General features: G+C 36.5%; 1 protein-coding gene across 11 annotated transcripts in view; it reads right to left on the reverse strand.

Annotated features, from left to right (window-relative positions):
* The window catches only part of CACNB2 (calcium voltage-gated channel auxiliary subunit beta 2), a 246,585-nt gene that overhangs the window by 35,338 nt on the left and 190,492 nt on the right, over positions 1 to 20,755 (reverse strand). For 8 of the 11 annotated variants that reach the window (XM_064408472.1, XM_064408479.1, XM_064408525.1 and 5 more), the window contains 4 exons: positions 10,736 to 10,858; positions 6,318 to 6,454; positions 4,425 to 4,501; positions 452 to 585 (listed from right to left, as the gene is read on the reverse strand). In XM_064408472.1, coding sequence (XP_064264542.1) covers positions 452 to 585; positions 4,425 to 4,501; positions 6,318 to 6,454; positions 10,736 to 10,858 — 471 coding nt within the window. Of the gene's footprint in view, positions 1 to 286; positions 307 to 451; positions 586 to 4,424; positions 4,502 to 6,317; positions 6,455 to 10,735; positions 10,859 to 20,755 lie in introns of all 11 variants that reach the window. The other 3 variants (XM_064408489.1, XM_064408499.1, XM_064408545.1) reach the window with 1 other exon arrangement.

A 20,755-nucleotide genomic window follows, 5' to 3' on the forward strand; every position in this document is an offset into this window, starting at 1 on the left:
AGAATAAACATGCACTAGAGAGGTGCATTACAATGCTAGAAACAATTTTCTCAAAGATTTTATAAGGCCTGCTAAGTGTGTCCTTTTATTCCATCAAAAAGGATAAGTATGTAGCAGAGTTTCACAGACACACAGAACTTTTGCCTGTTTTCCTGTAATGAATCCACTATCAGCTCAACACATCTCTTCATCCTTAATTCTAGAATAGCTGCATTGTTAATCTGGAGTTATAATGCTAATGATGCCAGTGGCAGGATAAACACAGGCAATGTCGATATAAACTTACCGATTTCTGCTTCTGCTTAGCTACAGCAGCATGGAAGAGAAACAAAGAACAACAAAGCATGCATGTTATTGGCTTGTCAAAGGACGCAGACAGTTAACAGGACTAGAAATGCGACGCAGTGCAGGTGAGCAGGTGGACAGATGGGAGCTTGGAAGTTGGTGTTACCTTCTTAAAGAAGGGCATTCTTTTCTCTTTGGAGTGGGGTGATGTTACACTGTTTGCACTGGGTTTGGGGGAGCGATGGTTTGCTGGAATATCATTTTCTTCTGCATCTAAGCCAGTGGCATCTATGTCTACAGCTATATACAGACAAACAATTCAGAATTATCAGATGACAGGGAAAGTAAAGATAGGTTAAAAAGGAAATAACAGGTAAAGAGAAATAAAACTGTCCAGAGAAATAATAAATAAATAAATAAATAAATAAATAAGTAAGTAAATAAATAAATAAATGAATAATGTTGACCATGAGAAAAAAACACAATAAAACAAAGGGGAAAATTTAAAGGTGCAGTACTTTAGGATTAGAAGACAGAAGGTGATCTGTAACAGCTACTGTAACATTTACAAAATAGACCAGTGGCCAAGTTTGTTCTTGTTACACCAGTGTAAATCCAAAATATTCACTTGAATAGATAAGACCTCCACCAATGTAAACAACATAACTTGGTCAACAACATTTCAATTATTTTATAGCAATGAACACTAACTGAAAATGGTTATCATCAATTGAAATTTGAAATGTCACTACTGTGTCTATGGGAAATGAAGAATTAGAAGACAAATCACTTTTGATGACAAAATCAGCCAGACATTGTTATCTACATTTATCTCAGGATGGACTACAGTTGGGATTTTTAATCTTTTAAATAAAAATGCATTGTACTCATAAGCTACATTTATTAGGAATAATTAAACATAGATCTACAAATAGTGAAAACTAGAAAGAATGGATAGCAGAAGAAAGGAAATTTATCCCAGCTTAGCTCAGAGACGTGAATCCTATGTAAAAAGTCAGGACGTAGGCGGGGTAAAATGGAAGTGAATACAATAAACCGTTGCTGTTCAATCTCTACCCCAAAAGAATATGTAACAAAAAAGGCTTATACCATAACCACAAATTATGTGGTTTTTAGCAAGTAAGTAATAACAGTTTCAACAGGAATCCTCACAGACTCAGTAATAAATACACTTTCAAAACACAAAGCCGTATTATCCTGAATGCTGAGTAGAACAGATACCTGCCAACCACAGGTAAAATGAAACAAAGCCAAACAAAACCTTTCTCGTTTACAAGAGTCAATCCTGATCTTAAGTAATGGTTTAAACTTGTCTTCAGAAAGCAAGTAGATGCACCAAAGTGAACCATAATCAGTCATACATCACCACCCTCGTGTGTGAAGGTGTTACCCACCTCTCCACTCCCTCTGGTAACACACACTTATCTTGCCATGCCATGACGTTGAACTGAGCCTAACCCTAAATAGATCTGTAAGCAGAATCGTTTGTATTGATTTTATCCAAACCCTTAATTAATCATTGCAAACTATTATGAAACCATCTTAGTGACCTGATTTCATCTGATTCACGAGTGGGACATCAACTAATACAGTGGCATGTGCTATTAAATTATGTAACAAATAAATATTTCTGTCAAGCCTACGTGCAGCTACTGATGTAACAGATACTTGGGGCAGCGATCTCTTTTGTTTGCATAAAGTACATTTTCCCATTTGAATTAGCCACAGATCTAATGCCTTGATGCCTGACATTTCCTGAGTTACTGTGCCTTTGAGTCTGTCCTTCCCAGGAAAAACCCAGTGAGTAGATCTGCATCCTGTTTCTATAATCCTGCTCCTAAAAACAGTCACAGAAATCATGTAACATTTTCTTCTAACAACACTGTTCCTTCATCCTCTTCATAAGTATAAAAAGAGCATATTATATTTTCTTGAATACAGGCCAGCACAGATGCTGTAAATCACTCACAATAAGGCATATTAAAACTCTTTGTTACTATGTTCAACCAAAATTGTCAGCAAAAAATTAGTTACCTTAAGCTTTTCCTGAAGGAAAGAAATGCAGAATTTGATCAGCTAGTTACCAGTATCTCCTTTTTTCATTCTCAGTCTTCACGCTATGGAACATCTCCTGTGACAGTTCTTTTACTGTTAAATATCTTTAGTTCAATGGGGTATTTTCAGTAATTTTCAGCATTTTTCTTACCCAGTTTGGTGGCCTAACAGGACTGAATGGATTGTTTACTATATCAATATTGATTATTTAAATGCATATTAGCCTCTCTTTCATTTGTTTTTCACTGGTTCTTCATCTTGTTTGTGAGTTTGTTTTGGTTTTGTTCTTCAGTGGCACTATTTTATATTGAAAAAACCCATCCCCAACTCAAAGTAAAAAATGAAATTAACTTCTTCAGTTAGTATTCTTCAACTTATTAAATAATTGATGTATTTGTAATTGATTATACTTTCAAAGGGAGGAGGTGTGGGAGTAATAATTGAATTGTGTTTCAAAGTCACCTGAGTTCTTGTTTTAGACACAAACTATGCCTCTTTCACCTTTCTTAAGACATCATTAGCAAAGGTTATTGTAGATTCAAAATCTTGCTATTGCAGAATAAGTTAATGTGTACTATCCATATATATTTTCCAAATCTTTACTGTAACTGAATAAACTTTAACATATTTCCTTCTTTCTCCAGAAAAACCATGTTTCTTGAAAGACAGTGTCTGAAAAAATGACTCAATGCAATGAAAATTAGAGGATGGGTAGCAGTCAGCTGGTAATCCAGGTGATATCTGTGCTCCTAACTCTAAATTCTGTGCAACATTCTGGAAATACATGTACCGATCTTCAAGTGTTTTTTGGATAGCAAATAATATCACAGCATTTCAGGCACTTTAACTATAAAATTACAATATAGGTCAAGTTGACGGACAATTTTACTACAAAAATGCCATTGTTGAAAAAGTTTTCCTTAACAGTAAACACATCAGTTTAAAGCCATCCAAAAATAAGATATTAAGATGTGCTCTACACACTTGTTATGGACATACATTAGTAAACTAATACAATATTTTCTAAATAAAAGAGAAATTAAACTGAGGTGGAATTTTTATAAACAAACTGCAATTGCAATAAAGTTGGTTGTTGCTAACGAATCCATGGTTTCACAAGACAGATACATTTTTAAATTAATTGAACCAAATGAAGACACTACCAAAACAGAATTTAATTTCTCTGTCTCCCTTTTAAATGACCAAGTAAATACTTTAAAATCTTCAGGTGCATTTTGGTCTATAGACCAGACTCCATATAAATGAATATGATTGGAAGATCCATGTCTTCGTCCTAGTAAAAAGGCACTAGCAACACTCATTAATATTTTCTGTTTTCAGTATTTACAATGCAAATGAAAAATAAAACATCCAGCAACACAACGGCTGAATTCAATAGAAATTTTTTTTGTTATTTTCTGCTGTGCTTTTTTAATGGAGCTAATGCCAGCATCCTCCCCCAACTTGCCACGTATTTGCTTCATATCACTTGAATCCAACCTAACTACAGTTAAATCTGTATGTTGATGCTCTAAGTACAAAATAGTATTTTTGAAAAATTTGTCAAAGGCAAAAAATATCCAGGATCCTAGAATTATGTGAAGTACATCCTCATGATCAGAATTGTGAAACTAAATGTTCCTGATGTTTTAAAATAATGCCTTTCTTGATGCTACTGCAGAAACCTCTCAGAAACTTCTATTTTTATTCCTGCTTTTCCTCCTGTACTAGGAAGTATTTATTGTTCAGTAGGAGTGCTCAGACCAGACCAAACCTTCCCTTATCCTACTGTAATGTAGTCTCACAGATCTATTATGTCTTTGCTACAAAACTCTGTGGTAAAAGCAAAGAGGGAATTTTGTGCATTAACAACTATCATTGTCTGGACTTGCTGGCATTGACTCCATTACTTCAAACCACCCCAAACCAGCCTTATCTGGTAACATATCACTCGGGTTTTACCTAAGAAGAATGGGGAATAAGAAGAAGAGGTCTAAAGGTACATGGATTTTAACAGATGAGGTTCATGAGTCTCTTTACCGAAGGGTTCACAACCTACTCACCAGATGATGGAGGCGTCGATTTTCTGGAACTAGGAACGATGTCACCCAAACTGGATGAAGAGTTTCCTCCTGATTTACTGGAGTAAAGTAATACATTAGTATGAAGTTCTGTAGCGTTCTCAATATTTAATCTAGTTTATTTATTATCTACCTTCTAAATGAGGTGCTAGCTGTGAGACAAACAGTATTTCTGGCAGAGGTATAAAATATACATCTCCCACCAAATGTGCGTACATTTTGAGACCTGAGGAACTGCAAACATCAATCATACTTCCTGTGCTGCTGTGCAATTCATTCTGCTGCTCTGACTTCCTCAGGATCTTAATACAATTCAGTAAATAATACTGATATACTACTAGTATATATTGATTAATATTACTACCCATTAATAAGAGTAATTCTTAAGCCAGTGACCATATCTGTTTCCTTTAGTTGAGGAATTGCTGATAAATTGCTAATAAAGATGAGACTGTATCTATCATCTTTTCAATTTAATTAACATACAAATTATTTTGCTTTCTCAATACAATATAGCACTTAAGAAAAAAAGTCTCTCAAACAAACTTAAAGCAGTCTGAGGTTTTTGTCAAGTTCTGCTTAGTGAAAACCTATCCAAATTGTGAAAATGAAACAACAGTTCAATTTTTTTTTTTTGAGTTACCATAATGAGAAAAGCTCTAAAAAAATGTAATAAAGGTTGTTTCATCTTCAAATAATTCATGTAATATTATTAGTTTCCACTTTCTCTATATTGAAATATTAATAAGCACTAAGTTAATGCATTTGTGGTGTAGGACAAGGTTATCTTCAGTGAGAATTTCTGGAGAATGGAAGCCTCTATGATTCTCTGTGAATCACTGGGACACATCTGGCTGTCCCAGAGGTATCACTAGAGAAATAAGGAATCCAGCATCCTTCTGCTGAGGACAGCATGCTCATGGGAAAGGCATTTCACAGCTGGTGCATGCAGCTGAGCACCGCCCAATCATGGTGTCTTACTCTAGACATGCTCTAGAAACACTGCTGCTCTTCCTATGGAGATATGAAAGCATTTCTGGCTTCCTGAATGGTTCCTAGCTCAATTCCAGGTCCATCCCACTCAAATACACTGGTAATATTTGTTTCCTTTATACTTAAAGGGAAACAATTGACATTTGCTTCAATAGGTGTTACTAGAAAACTACTTTATTAACAATTTGAGAGTAAAGGTGATTTTATTCTATCTTGAGTATTGTTCAGAATATCTAGAAACAGTCCTTTTTCTTATGCAATGATGGCTGCAGTCACAGATAACAAAAGACTTGACATGAAACTTCCATCATAAAATGTAGTGCTCTTAAAAGCTGTGATTGTAGGCAATGAATTCCACAAGACTATTTTTTCCTTACAAGCTAACTAACACGCACCGGCTTTGGCTTACAAATAAACTGATCTTAACATTCTGCAATTTCTAAAATGAGCTTTAAATGTGTTTAGAAATAGGAAGACCATCAAAACAATTAAAAAATGTTACAGAATTTAGATAAATCAATTTTAATTAAAAAAAATTACTAGTACATAGTAAATGTACTTACTGTAATGTATATTAGCAATTATTTTACAAAAAAAGGAAGGAAACCATTTCAGTGGTAGACCACCACAGACTGCCAATCTAAATATCTACTTTTCTCCCATGTAGCAATGATACAAATAAGCTTATTAATTAGCAATATAATATTTAGAATAATGTTATATAACAAATAATATAATTAATTATATATTAATTTCTTCATTGATCAAAAATGTTTGTAGCTGCAACTAAAAATAATTAAGCATATATCACTGATATACAGCATCGAATTCCAAGTTGTGTCACAGACAATGTTGCTATTACTAATGATCTCTTGTTATTACCTGGAGTAGAATTTTCCTTGTTTTGCCTTTTGTTCATGCTGCAGCCTCATGTTTTCTAGTTTGACTGGGCTTGGTATGAATCCGATTTCACAGCCTTCTTTTACCAATCGTCCTATCCACCAGTCATTATTAAATTTCTACAGATTAAAAAAAAAAAAAAAAAAAAAAGTAGCATACTAAGAAATTACTGTATCTGGGATAACTTTGTTATTAGATTTAATTTGCAGCTATGCCTTTTTTTTGGTAATTTTTCCCTGCAGTTAATCACTGTGCTATGTTATTATGGCAATGAAGAATTTTGGTAATATTCAGAAATACATTACAATAATTATTCCTTTCAAATCATTAAAATCCATATTTCTTAAGTGGAAACCTTCCTGCAAAGACTTCATGTTTCTCCAAGGTTTTTATTTCCGCTCATTTCACCATCATTTTTCTTGCTTCACAGTCTCCTCTGTGCTCGAGAGCTGCTTTTGCTCTCCCTTCACAGTTCTCCCTGGTGGACACCAGAGACTTAGTATCCACTCTCACCTACTACTAGAATTTTTAGAGCTCTGTAATAATCTATTTTTCTTATTCCATTTTATTCAGTTCTCTATTTAAATTAAAAAATACAACTTAACAAATGCCCCCACTTCTCACTAAAATCTTCTGAAATATGACTGAATTTGGCTGCTTATATATACCCTGCTTCAGATAGCTCATGTGATCTGCACCTTAAACTTACCATGATAGATCCTCAAGGAATGGATATCTCTGGATAACTAAAAAAACCTAACAATTACAAGTCCACCAGATAGCCCAACTAACTGAATTTCAGCTCTGTTAAATATGAGATATTGAATACTTTAACTCAACACCTTTATTCATACACCACCCCACCACCCACCATGTGTGGGAGAGGTTGGTTGATTTGCAGAAGTCTATGCAGCAGAACTATTTGCTTTTTCCATTCTTATTTATTCACCATTTTTGAAGGAAAATAGGTCACTCATGTAGGGGCCCCACACACAATACTTCTGGTGTTCCATGGGAATAACTATCACCAAAAAGGAATTTTGGATAATTTGGAATATTTATGGAACTTTAAGAGAACACCTGAATGTGAAGAAAGTAGCTCTCTTGAATCTCAAGCTATTAATGTAGATATTATAGTGCCTATTTAATTATAGAACAAGTAACTTTAACAAGTGTACAGTTAGGAATAAAACATGTAAAATGTGTGGGCTCCCCTAAAAAGAAATTAATTTTACCATCATTGGTGGATCATTGATACACAACCTACATTGCAGTATTATCTTTCACTTTGGCAGCTATAGAAATCTTGTGGTGCTTGAGACCAGCTGCAAGATATTCCAGCTAACAAATAATAGAGATTAAAATAAAAGCACTTTTAGGCTTATAAAATATAAGGATACCTATAATATTCATCCAATGGGATGCCTCTATGAGTAAGAATAGCAGCATTTCATAGGGAGCTACTCTGGAATAGCAGTTTCTCAAAGCTGTATTAGATTGAAATGTACTATTAAAATTATGCCCTTTCATTACAAAAGGCTAACTAAATCATTAACTTAGTAAAAGGAAGAGATAGATAATTTAAAAACACCATTAAATTAAAATCTGAACAGTCACTATTTTTGTCCCACAGTACAACAGATTACCACACAACAATATTAATTTTATTAGAAGCAATAGAAATCCTAAATCCATAAGAATTTGTTCTATAGAAATAAAAGCATACTTCTGCAAGGTCTCAAAGATAAATGCTGTGTCAATATATGAAAAGTATAAGATACTTTTTAAAGTTTATAGTAAAACACATAATACCTTCTAATTTTAAATTTTGTTTTAAAATTTTGGTAGAGAGATGTCAAGCTCTCAAGCTGCTGGCTCAGTTGAGTAATTCTCTGTAATTCACCTATGTTTGGAGCGCGAAAGGAAATGCAAAAATTAATTAAACACAGAACAAAATTATGGCCATGATTTAAAGCCTCAAAAGATTCATAAGTTACTATGATGCAGCAGTTTCTTCATGCAGGAAGGAATCCATCATCCTTATGTGTACTGGGTTTTAATGAATGTAACCTAATAATGAAGATAAATTTCCCTCACACTCAATCACTGCAGTGCTTTTCATCACTGTCCATGCACATTTTGAACTGAGGTTTTTCTTGTTTGAGCCCTCTCAGCAGCAAAAATTGGTGAACAGCCCCTTCAGACAAAAAGAGGACAGCACTGGTCCAGTATGGCATCCTTATGCAAGCAGAAGCTGCTGGAGAGTAACTCAGCTCTCTTTATTTCTAGCAATAGATTAGGTATAAAATATATAAGCAACAAGGTATAAAATATATAAGCAACACTGCATTTTATAGCCTCACATGTTTCTTTCTTTAATCTGCAAAAATAATTAAAGTTTGGACAATTCAGTTCCCCCAGCATTAACTATAGGGAGCACCAAATGTACTGAAGGAGCAATGCCTGGTGGGATACAGAGCCCTGGAGGACGAGCAGGGCCTGGCACAGAAGATGGAGGGGGAGGACACGGATGTGCAGGGAAGGGCTGGGCCTGGAGCACCCTCTGAAGGAACTTCAACCCACCCAGACATAACAGCTGCTGCCAAATGCAGGGCAAGAGTCTAAGTCCCAGTTTGACTCCCCATGGATCCCTTCCCATCTTGCCATTCCGGCGGTGCAGCTGGCCTGATCCCTGGGTGCCTTCCCAGCCAATCTCTGGACCAGCACCAGTAGACAATAACTTCTCGACAGCTTAGAGAAAACCAGGTGTTTCTAAAGGCAATCAGCACAGAATGCCTATTCTAATACACCTGGGGTTGCAGGAACATTCTAATCTATTTTTCCACCCCTCAATGCTACATGCAGCCACAGACAATGTAAGAACTCAGCTGAGCTAAGCTTGCCTTCAAGGCATTTTGGAGATACAAAAAAGTGCAGGAGACTTTTCTTTCCAGATTTTCTCCCACATATATATATGCATCTGAGACTAAGTTGGGCTGCAAAGAAAAATGCATTAACTTTTAACACAAAACTGCTAACCCTGTGTGTCTGGTTTATATGGAAACAGGGGAAACACTTGATGTAAAGTCTGAGATTACCACTTAATTTGAAGTGCAGATGGAATAGATGACTACAGAAAACCATTTGATCTAACCAAACCAAGCCTTATTTTCCAGTGTTTCAAGACTCACTGGAGTAGGCTGATGGTTTTCTCTGGCCAGGACTCTGTGCCTGCTCATCTCTTCTTTTGTCACAGGACAGAGCAGAGCAATTCTTTCACACCATCATCAGTCAGAGAGCGTATTTCCTTCACCATATACAGTCAGAATCAAAATTATTCTCTTTTTGTGTGCCTAATATATATGAAAAATTATGATCATTAGCCAAGTCTGTTTCTTGTGTTCCTTTAGTTTCTGTCCACCTGTATTTCTATCTCTGTATTAGGAATGTTTCTTTCTTCCCCAAAGCACCCGTGCTAGCAGAATCATTGTGCATCATCAATCATAACTACTGAGGGATTTTTTGATAGTCTGAAATGAGGCAAAGACATAATTTCAAATACACGGCTGGGTTGCTCTCAACCTTAAATTAACTTTCTATTTCTTTTCCTATATTTTTCCATATCCAGAAAATATCTGTTTTGAGACAAACTGCAATGGAATATGACCAAAAGGTAGGAAACCTTTTAAAATGAAGGAGAAATTCAAAAGGGAGCAGTAGGCTACAGAGGAGGGCCTGCATGTTAAAGTTACCAAGTTACTTTTTGGGAGTGTCTTGCAAGAAGCAAAGAAAGAAAATTACTTTAGATGTTTAAAAATTTAAAAATGTCAAAAGCAGACTACAGGAAAAGAAAACCAATGCAGCAAATGCAAAGCTTATTTATTGACAGTTGCAATTATCTTGAAACATCATTCCAGTTCTTCAGCGTGTAACTGCTAACTAAATACTGTCTGTGTCAGGGAAGTAGCTTCTGTAAAAAAACAGGAGACCTGAGGATTTTGGGGTTAATTGAGATGCAGTCACACAGATAAAACAGAAGTAACCCTTGGCTGCTGAATCACAACAAACCCTCACAGTACCAGATTAGAAAAAAATAACCAGAACTATTTCATCTTTGAATAGTCAGACATAGACATTTAAACCTATAAATAAACGTTTTTTACTAGAGAAGAAAAGTGCTTGCTTTCTGAACTTCATTAATTTGATTGTAAGGAATTTGTGCCATTGCTTCCACAAGAATAGCATTTAAAAGAACATTCAATTCCTTATACACTGTTAGCTTCTTTAACATTTGTAAAGTGCTTTGGCAATGTGAAGTGTTATCAACATTGCAAAATAGTAGCACTATTACTCAAGTATTCCCTTAAAGAGTGATTCACTTACTCCTCTGTTTTACTTACTTCTTTAACATGAAGAAAATCTTTAGCCTCAAATGAGATGGCCATGCCTGGGACTGGGACATCATCTTCGTGAGCTGCACTGTACCCAACATTTGTCCGAACTGCAAATGCAACAGGTTTTGACTGCAAAATAAAAGATGAACATCATGAAGATTCCCTTGTAAACACATACATTTGCACTAACATATACACAGGAGATGATTTCTCTATGTTATGCTGTTAAAATCATAAAAATTGCAAAGAATTCTCAATGCATCCATGCAAAACATAATGAAGCCTAGTTTTTACTAACATTAATTATTAATATCAGCACATTTCATAGAATACAGATTTTTAGCAGGTGATAGAGCTCTGAATTAATTTGAGGTAAGTAAAATCAGTAATAAGTAATCAGAATTGACTTGGCAATCCATATAATATTGTCAGCTTGCAGTTCTGCTGCGAGTTCAGTGTTTGGGGGCTGCCATAAGAGGTAGGTCTTCTAAAGCCAGAAAAACTAAGCTCCAAGGACAATGGGGCTGCAAAAGGAATTGCAAGGGGAGCATGGCACTGCACCAATGTTGCTCCTTCCACACCATTCTTGTCTAGGCATATATGTGCTGGTCACCTCAGGATCATTCTAAGGCTGCTCCAAGTGCAGCCCTCACAGCCTCAGCCCCCCAAGAACTGTTTGGGGAAATTGCCAGTTTGGAGAAGAGGTGCCAGCAGTTGCCAGTAACCCCTAAGCAAGTCACCCCACTGCACTCTGAGGGGGGAGCAATGTGCCTTGACATCATCATGTCATTACCCAATACCAGCTACAGAGAGATCATTTCCCTAATTGGTTCTTATGCTGCCAGCTGACATCAATGAGTTAGAGGATTTTCCCAAGTTTTGTTTTCAAGAAGCAGTTCCCAGAGTCACACAGAAGCTCCATATCTGCACAGCTTCTCCTCACCAGCACCACCAGTGCTGAGCACCTCTCTGCACAGGCATGGTAACAGAAGGTGCCATCCAGCTCAGCCCAGCTACAGCTACCGAGGGCTTCCTCTTCTCAAAGGTACAACCACTTTATAGGAGAACATTTTTTTCTGCTTTATTCTAGGCTAAACAACAGCTTGAGTTTGCTCTCCCCATATAGATTATCACACAGTATCCCTAGGACCCACCACTGTCCTGCCCCAGGCTGAACCTTTAGCCCAATTTGTCATAACCTGATAAACTGTTAGATTGGCATCCTGATGATTATGTATTCGTGATTACACTTCTGAAACCAGGCATTTGTAAAAACAATAATCCAGAATGAAAGTTTGGTGATTTCTGCACATCAATTAAAATATCTTGCAGTGTTGATAAAATGGGAATTTTCACTTCCTAACAGCTCAAATTTGTATCTTAATGATCGCCTCTATAATTTTCTCCATGTTACTTCCATTATTACCCTACATAAAAGATACCAAACTATTAAAGAACTAGTCATGCCATAAAAAAAGGAGTCACACAGGCACTAGATTCAGTGATATAATTAATCTTCCTTAAAAATAAAGGACCCTATAAATTTAAATATATTCATACAAAACCTCAAAACATTCCTGAATGTAAAAATTACAGACTAAGAGTTGATGATTTCTATGCTATTACTAATTTCAACACTCAAAATACAGATATGAATAATCACTGAATTGTCAAATCTCCTAAGCAATACTTACCATCAAATAGTAAATATTCAAATAAATCATTCCCTGTTTTTAAGAATGACCATTTTGTATGGCAGTGACCTGTCACAGTAGAAATATATTTCAGAACAGGAATGGATCTGTTAAGGAACAATGTGTGCCAAACACTGGTAGGAGGGATAGTACTCTTGCTTATCCATTCTCACATTGCTATATACTCTAGCAAATTAAAAAAAAAAAAATTGCTTAACCATTGTGGCTTGCTCCTAAAAGTAACAGTGGATGAAAGACTTTAGGTTGACTGAAGACTTTAAAATCTTGGCAGCATTGCAACAAACAGACATCTCCAGGAAGTTAATGTCCTTGACATACTTCTTAGACATGATTTAAAATTTCCTGTTAGAAGACAACACCTGACTACCTAAGAAAAAGAATACAATGGAAACTACTCCAGAACTATCTTTACATGAAAGAAAAGTAGCAGGTGAAAGTTCTCTGTCATTCTCTGCCATGAAAAAAAAGTAAAATTCTGAGCAGAAAAACAAAGCAGAACATTGAGTTACAGATATTCACAGAAATGGTATGTCCCATTTTAGATACTTGCCACACTAGTAGAAAGGAAGACTAAATTATCATGGGATTAGACTACAATACTTCATCTAATTGAATATTTTAAACTAATTAATTTATAGAAGCTAAATGCTAGCCTTTTTACATAAATAAATAATTCTGAAGGTTTCATAGCACTATCAAATTAAGTATTTTTCCTGAACTACATTGTCTTGAACTAAAAAAGCCCAGTTGTTATGTAATTAGGGTCTTATGTAAAAAAAAAAAAAAAAAAAAGACACATGCATATGTATATTTGAAAATGTATCTAGCATTTGCTTACATATCCTGCAGTTCTAAAAGAAGACTGGGTCAAAACAGTTAAGCACTTGCTGTTCATTCCCTAAATCTCCATGAAAATGGGATGGCAGTTTAGCACTCAGTTAATCCACAGGCTGGACTACCAGGACAGATGCTCCCAGACGTTAAACAGTTTAACATGTCATGTGTCTCCAGAGAAATAAAGTAGCCTGGAAAAGTTCATTTATCTTCAAAATTAACACTTCCATCTTGTTTTTTATTTTTTCTCTGGTAGAAGTACAACACTCAACCAACTGAATAAACCCAGAAGGTGAACAATCAGACCACAAAAATTACCATCATCTATACCATAAGGGCAGCAGGGAGCACACTCTGGAGTGTGGTTCTTCATGAACCAGTTTCAGATTCTGATATAAACTCAGAATATAAATCAACAAAATCTTATTCAACAACTGTTTAATCAACTCTGGCTGTACACTTTTGGTAACATAAATAAATTAAAGTGTGTCTAGAGCAACTTTACTCAATTTTCTTTTTTTCTATTTGGATCTCACCTCTTCCTTCACAAATTCTATTTACTTTACACATCTTCATACCAACCCTCATTACTAATTTCATACTATTTGCAGTATTATTAACTTTACTACTTATATTTCCTTGTGCCATGATTTACTTGTATTGAATGTAAACACGAAAATTTGCACATTGTATCTGTCTTGGTCAATTTGTCAGTTTAAAAAAGTTTGTACCTGCTTTGTATTTGTATTCAATAAATATTTCACCAAATAACAGAGCAAAATAATACAATCTGTTCTCCAGTAATGTACTCAAAACGTGACAGGACCTTTTTTTTCCTATAACTAATTTCAGATTTTTTTATGCTGTTCAATAAACCCAGTGGAGGCAGGCCCTGGGGATCCCAGCCAAGGAGGCACATTTTCTGTTATGGAATTTGCTCACAGAACAGGTCATCTCCCTCATGGCCACTAATTTTGGAATTGTTAGTTGATAATCAAAGTATCTCTATTCCTCATCCACTACTAGGATGTAGAAAAACTGATGAAAGCATTCTCCAAACCATTTTTGTCTACACTTGGGCTTGATCTAGGATCTCTGATCGATCTTATTTCTTGCTCTGTCACATCATTCCCACAGTAGAGGCATCTCTGTATTTATACCAGTTTAAATGAAATTAGAATACACCTTTATGAAGGCAATGCCAGCTAAGACAGGAACTGACTCAGAAAATTATTACAGCTACCATTTCAAAAAAATGCTTGTCAAAGCTGGTGTCTGTGTTACAGATCAGAAAATGTGTCTCAAAGCTAGTTCACTCCCTCCCTACTTCTCCATAAAGCTACTCATTCTTCATCCTAGCCACTTTTCACACATGCATGCAGCCTTATCCTGAACATAAGGAATTATTCTTCTCTTGGGTAATTAAGATAGTGGGTGTCTCTCAAATCACTAACAAGTTTGCACTCATGAAAATTTAAAAAGTCACACCATTTCTTTCATATGAGGAAAGGTGATTACTACTACTTAACTTTTCACTAGCAGTCTTAGTGGGGAGCAAATATGACAGATGATGACCTATGTTCAGCACTTTTCTCACAGAGTAGCCCTCTACACAGTGTTTGTGCCATCAACAATATTAATACTCTACAAAGGACAAAGATCAATAGCACCATGATGGCCTAATGACTGTTGTGTTGAAAACATCTCACTTTATTTTGCCCTGCTAATGACATGGAGTCAAATATATAAAGCAGAAGCAGTTCAAAACCTCTATGTTTTACAGAATTACATGATTTTTATTACTATCGTAAAACAATTTATAATGTTATGAAACCTATACTGTCATAAAAGCAGCTTGAGAATGCAAATGCAAAAATAATAAAATAACTTCTCTATTTTACCTTTTTTCCTTTGTACACTAATTTATGCACAAGAAAGGAAAAAACAAACCCACCTGAGAACACAAACAATTTACAGGAAATTTTTTGTCCTAAATGCTGATTATTGCTGGAGCCTTGTGACAGATAAGAAATTGTCCAATCTCTAACAAGAGCATCTGCTCAGCAATCTCATTGCTAAGGAAGGAATGACAACTCATGGATGTTCCAACAGAAAATTAGAAGCATATACAGCTGCTGTCACTAAAAGCAGCGACCAAAAATATTATTTCCCAGCAAAGATCAGGCCTTCTTTTACAGCCATAGGTATGTGTAGCAAACAAGCCTCTAGGAAGCCAGAACCACAAAATAACTGAGGTAGGAAGGAGCCTCTGGTGTCTCTCAGTCCAACACCTGCCCAAAACAGGTCTGTTTTGTCAGGGGGCTCAGGGCTGTGTCCCTGAGTGAGCCTTAAACACCTCCAAGGACAGAACAACATAACCTCTCTGTGCATCTTCCTCCAGTATTTGACTACTGTGGTTGTGAAAAAAACCATACAGGAACTAAGGTTCTCTCACGTATCAATGAGAGAGGAACATAGAAATCCATAATGGAAAACAAGTACTTAGTTTTGTAGTCCAGTATGAGCAAAATGAAGTGTTATTACAAGTAGAATTTATCAATTACCAGTTTTAATTTTAAGTGGTCTAAAAAGAGGGTTTATGCTCTCTTGAGGACTTCCAATGAAGTGAAGGAGCTGAGAAGTACAGTATGAGAACAAAACACAGTACAATTGTATTTAATAAGTAGCAGCCTAAGTACAGTGGTATGATGACAATTATAATGGCTTTGGATAGCACAGATCCCTTCAGAAGGATCTGGGAGAGATGTAGTTAAACACAAAATTATTTGATCTGAGTACATTTTCCCACCTGTTTCCAAAATCAGGGCAATGTGAACTATGTCCAGGCATTACCAGTGCTTCCTCTGCTACCTTACAAAGGGCTGGCTCACTGAATTCTTGCCTAGGACACATCACAACCGCTGCTCTCTGGTGCCTCCTGCAAGAGCAGCCAGCGAACACCGGTGTCTGTCACACGAGTACCCTGCGCCACCAGCTTCCCTCTCGGAACTTGACACGGGCTGTAAGGGTTGCTGCACGGAAACTCAGCTTCAAAAGATTAATTCTGACTCCTTAGGATTGAGGCTCATTGGAGAAATTTTCTCAGGAAACCTTTGAATCCTTCCAGTTCCTTGGAATCCCTCCTACAGCAATGCCTGCACTCAATGTTGAAGAGAAGGAAAATTTAACACATCCAGCTGGTACAAAAAAGAGTCTGCCAGATCCAATTTTTCTTAACAATAGATAGATTTCAGAGAAATTTTTTTATGTCCTCTAGTACTCTCCAGAGATACTTTTGTTACTATTTTAGCTCATCTTCACACACAGCTTGAAAGTCATGTTTCTTACTTCCTTTTGCGACATTGTATTTTAATAGAGTCACCAATGTCGGTTGACATTCAGCTCAGGAGGCAGCAACGACTGAAATAGCTGTACTGACGCACACCAAGCTTTCTCATATGAGCAGGATCTTTTTTTATTAGAGCATAATGCCAAAACTCGATGGTGGCCATGTGTTGTCTGCATGCAAGTATGCCAGAAAGGTGGCTCTTCCATACCACCCACTTGGGGAGTAAACAGGAACCGCTGGAAACTGGCACAGCTGAAAAAGTCTGTTTGTGCTTACTGAAAACATGCTTATTCTGGCAGCAAAAGCCAACAGATGAAAACTGTCATTTGCAATAAAAATACTGTGCTGGGATTTCAAGTTCTTTTTTCAATGTCACAATGAGGACGTTTTATGCTTATGAGACATCTTAAGCTTATGAGACAGCATTTTAGCAGATCTTAGCTTTTTTGGCTAAGCTGAGGTTCACACAGAAAAAAGATTTGCAGTAACATTTTCAGGCTCTTTACAAACAAGAGTTTTCCAGGAAAAGCAAAATTCTGTGAAACAGCAAGCTAAGTGAACACTAAATAAATTAGCAATGCAATAGTTAAAAATGTAGACTCACTTACCAAAATCTCTTAAAAAAATGCTACTTTGCTTAAATTGTTTCTTATCTTAGTGTTATTCATGCAAGTTTTTTTGCTGGTTCCAATATTTAAGTAATTCTGCGCTTCATTTTTTTTCAATTGGATCAGAAAGTCTCTACAACTGCTAGAGCCAAAGGTTAATGTTAGTTAAAATGTTTCACTTTTACATAATATTTTCAGCATGTTTTTCTAAGAAACTGCTGAAAAATTCTTTCTTTATTCAAAACATACATTTTGTAGCTAGACTGCTCTGTTTCCAGGAATTATATGGCTATATGTTCCAAGGATGATATTTTAAAGTCTGAAAGCCAAATGTTCTATTAGCTCTTAACTCATACGCTGAACTAAAACTGAGAAGTTATGTGAGGATATGATAAACACTACAGCTGCCTCAAGGCTCCTGCCCCTTTCAAATGATTACATTTTATGGCCATAGCTTATGTTACCTTATGCCTCACCTGGATATCTATTGTTTCCCTAAGTCTTGCACTATCTGAGATACTTCTCATTTTTAAATTAAAATGGCATCTATACTTCAAATCTCTCCAACAGCCTAGATACAGATTACATAAACACAGAGCACATATTCACTAGACAGTCAAAGCTGTGGTAAATGTGTATTTGTTCAACTTGAAAGTTAAACATCCCAGACTTAGGAAAAGTGAAAATGAGGCTACCTTTGCCTTAGGGGAATGGTGGTGATATCTTTAACTTAGACCTCACTGCGTATAGTATTATTGTTCAACCATTAACTTCACAGTAATATAATTACTCCCGTCTCAGCACTATAGAATCACAGCATCACAGAGGCATTAAGGCTGGAGAAGACTTCCAAGACCACTGAGACCAACATCTGACCAAACAACACCTTGTCCACTAAACCACAGCACTAAGTGCCATGTCCAGTCATTTCTTGAGTACTTCCAGGAATGGTGACTCCACCACCTCCCTGGGTAGCCCATTCCAATGCCCAAGCCCTCTTTCAGTGAAAAATTCTTCCTGATGTCCAACTTGAACCTCCCCTGCCATTTCCTCTTGTCCTGTCACTGGTTGCCTGGGGAAGAGACCAACCTCTTCCCATATTCTTGTAGAGAGCAATTCCGTATCTTACTTGCATACAAGAGGGTCTTTCCTTGGAAAAAAACCAACAACGTGTGAAACACAAGGAGCTCTCCATAGCATCCAAGAACCTTTCAATAGATTCATTTTTTTCCATCAAGTTCCCAGTTGAAAAGAAGAAAAGCAAGTGGTCTCTAAGGGATGATTTCTCTCTTTTTAAAATGTCATGAACGTTTTGCCTGTCTTTATCCCCCATGCAGGGAGCTAATGCACCAATCCCATGACAACAAAGGAGAAACAAAATATTAACAATTAAAATTTAACAATTACTTGTTAAATATTATCAGACTACACAGTAAAGTCTATAGATTTATATATCTGCACAGGAAAGATAAGATAGCACAAAACACTTTGAATATGTAATTTTCTACCTTTGGAGCACCTGACATTGTATACGCGGGTTGTACATTTTTCTATTTAATTACATGTGTATGTGCAATTTTCTATGTTTAATTAAAACAAACAACAAAAGGATCACCCTGGCAATGCCTTTCTAGTGTCACACTGACATTTTCAAACACCATCAGCATGACTGAAATCTTTATATCCATTGCCAAAAACTCCTTGCAACTTCCAGCATAGAATTAACAGACTGCAAATGGTTTAATATTCTGTAAGATGCAGAGCACTATAGCCAAGGCACACTTTGGCTCTGCTGTTCAAATATTTGCTGGAAGCAGAACAACTGTGAGACTTGGGAACTAGAGCATTTCAAAGCAAAGCTAATAAGAAATGCAGTTTTATCTAAATTTTTTCATTTTATTTTAAATAAAGTTTACATGAAGAAGACACAAAACTTATAGACTATTAGGACAAATATAATAATTTTGGCAGAATAACATAAGTAATTATTAATAATAAATAATAATAAGTAAAAAAAACTTCAAAAACTACATCTACACCAAAAACTTCGGCTATTATAATTCTCCTGTATCTTGTATCTCTTGTATATCGTAATCTTTCTTTCGTCAAGAATTGAGCTTTGGGCAAAAGCTCAGTTATTGACCCCTCAGCCTGGCCACCACTGCGCCTGTGCACATCTGGGAGACTAGTGAGCAGCAGCCCCTTCTCCTCTTTGAACAATGAGCTCCCAGGAGGTTTAGCACCAGCACAGCTGCTGCACTGCAGTTCTCCTGTCCCAGTACAGGAGGAGCCATGGCCTTGCTCATATATTCCGGAGATGTCCTTCTGCTAAAAAAAAAAAATTATTCTAAAGATTTAGAATTAAGCTAGAGCAGCACTAGGGCTTCTCTGACATAAGCCAGGAACCAAGGAAGAACCATGCAGGGGAGAAGCCAACCAAAGAACAGCTAAAAGCCGGGCTTTGGGCCATTCTGTCTGAGCTGTGCCAAAAGCAGTCCATCATCAGCACCTAAACATTTGTGGGAGCTCTCATCTCATCCCTGTCCAAAAACAGTCTCTCATACTAACAAGCTAAAACCAGATTTACTTATCTTTAATATTTCCTAATATTCTTATTTACTTTAATATTTCCTAATATTCTTATTTACTTTTCCTTGAGACATCTCATTTGTATTCCTTGCTCAGAGCACAAGATAAAACATGTCTCCTGGTGGGTGTATGAGATGCAGGAGTGAAGTGCTGTGATGATGATATCCTTACAGAATATATTATGCAGCTGGTGCACAGCTAGTCATCTAGCCAGCAGATGAAACATTAGCTGGCAATAAACCTTACTCCTATTATAGCCATAGAACTGCTAAGGTTTAATTCCAGGCTGGATGCAGGAAGACTTATTATAAAAACATGAAATAAAATGACACAGAATTGTAACAATTTTTCTCTTTGTAAGAAAAAAGACATGGCATCAAAATGCAAAGTGGCAGTAGGAATTCTAATTTGGGTTTCTAGACTTTTAAAATTTACTGTACTTTCCTTGGCTGAGTGGACTGAATTTTCTGTGGGTATGCAAGGTCATAACTCCTCAGGCTGAACCAAAGCCAGTGGAGCAGCCTGTGCTCAGTCTGACCAGGGAATCAACCCTGCAGGATACAGCTGCCTATGTGCACACAACTGTTTTCTCCACACACAACAGGTAGTACACATACAAGTGTTTTATTCATAAGCACCTGCCATTTACATTCTCAACATCACACAGGATTTTACCTGCCTACACCTGTTGCTGCAGCTGGTTCTCCCGGGAAGTGACTGCCACTGGTATGAGAATCAGGCCTTCTCTCCTCCAACCCCCAAACAGTCTTGCCTTTTTTTATATAGGGTCTAGTTTATAGCAGAGAAATTCGAAATTTCTTTATCATTGTCACATACTGTAGAGAGGAGAGCACCCAGAGGATGATGAGGACATTCAGGAGGGGATCACTTATTTCTCCAGCTGGCCAATCAGAGTCTGCCCTTGCCTTTT

This window comes from Passer domesticus, chromosome 1, assembly GCF_036417665.1.
Source record: "Passer domesticus isolate bPasDom1 chromosome 1, bPasDom1.hap1, whole genome shotgun sequence".
In the NCBI taxonomy this organism is placed as follows: Eukaryota; Metazoa; Chordata; class Aves; order Passeriformes; family Passeridae; genus Passer; species Passer domesticus.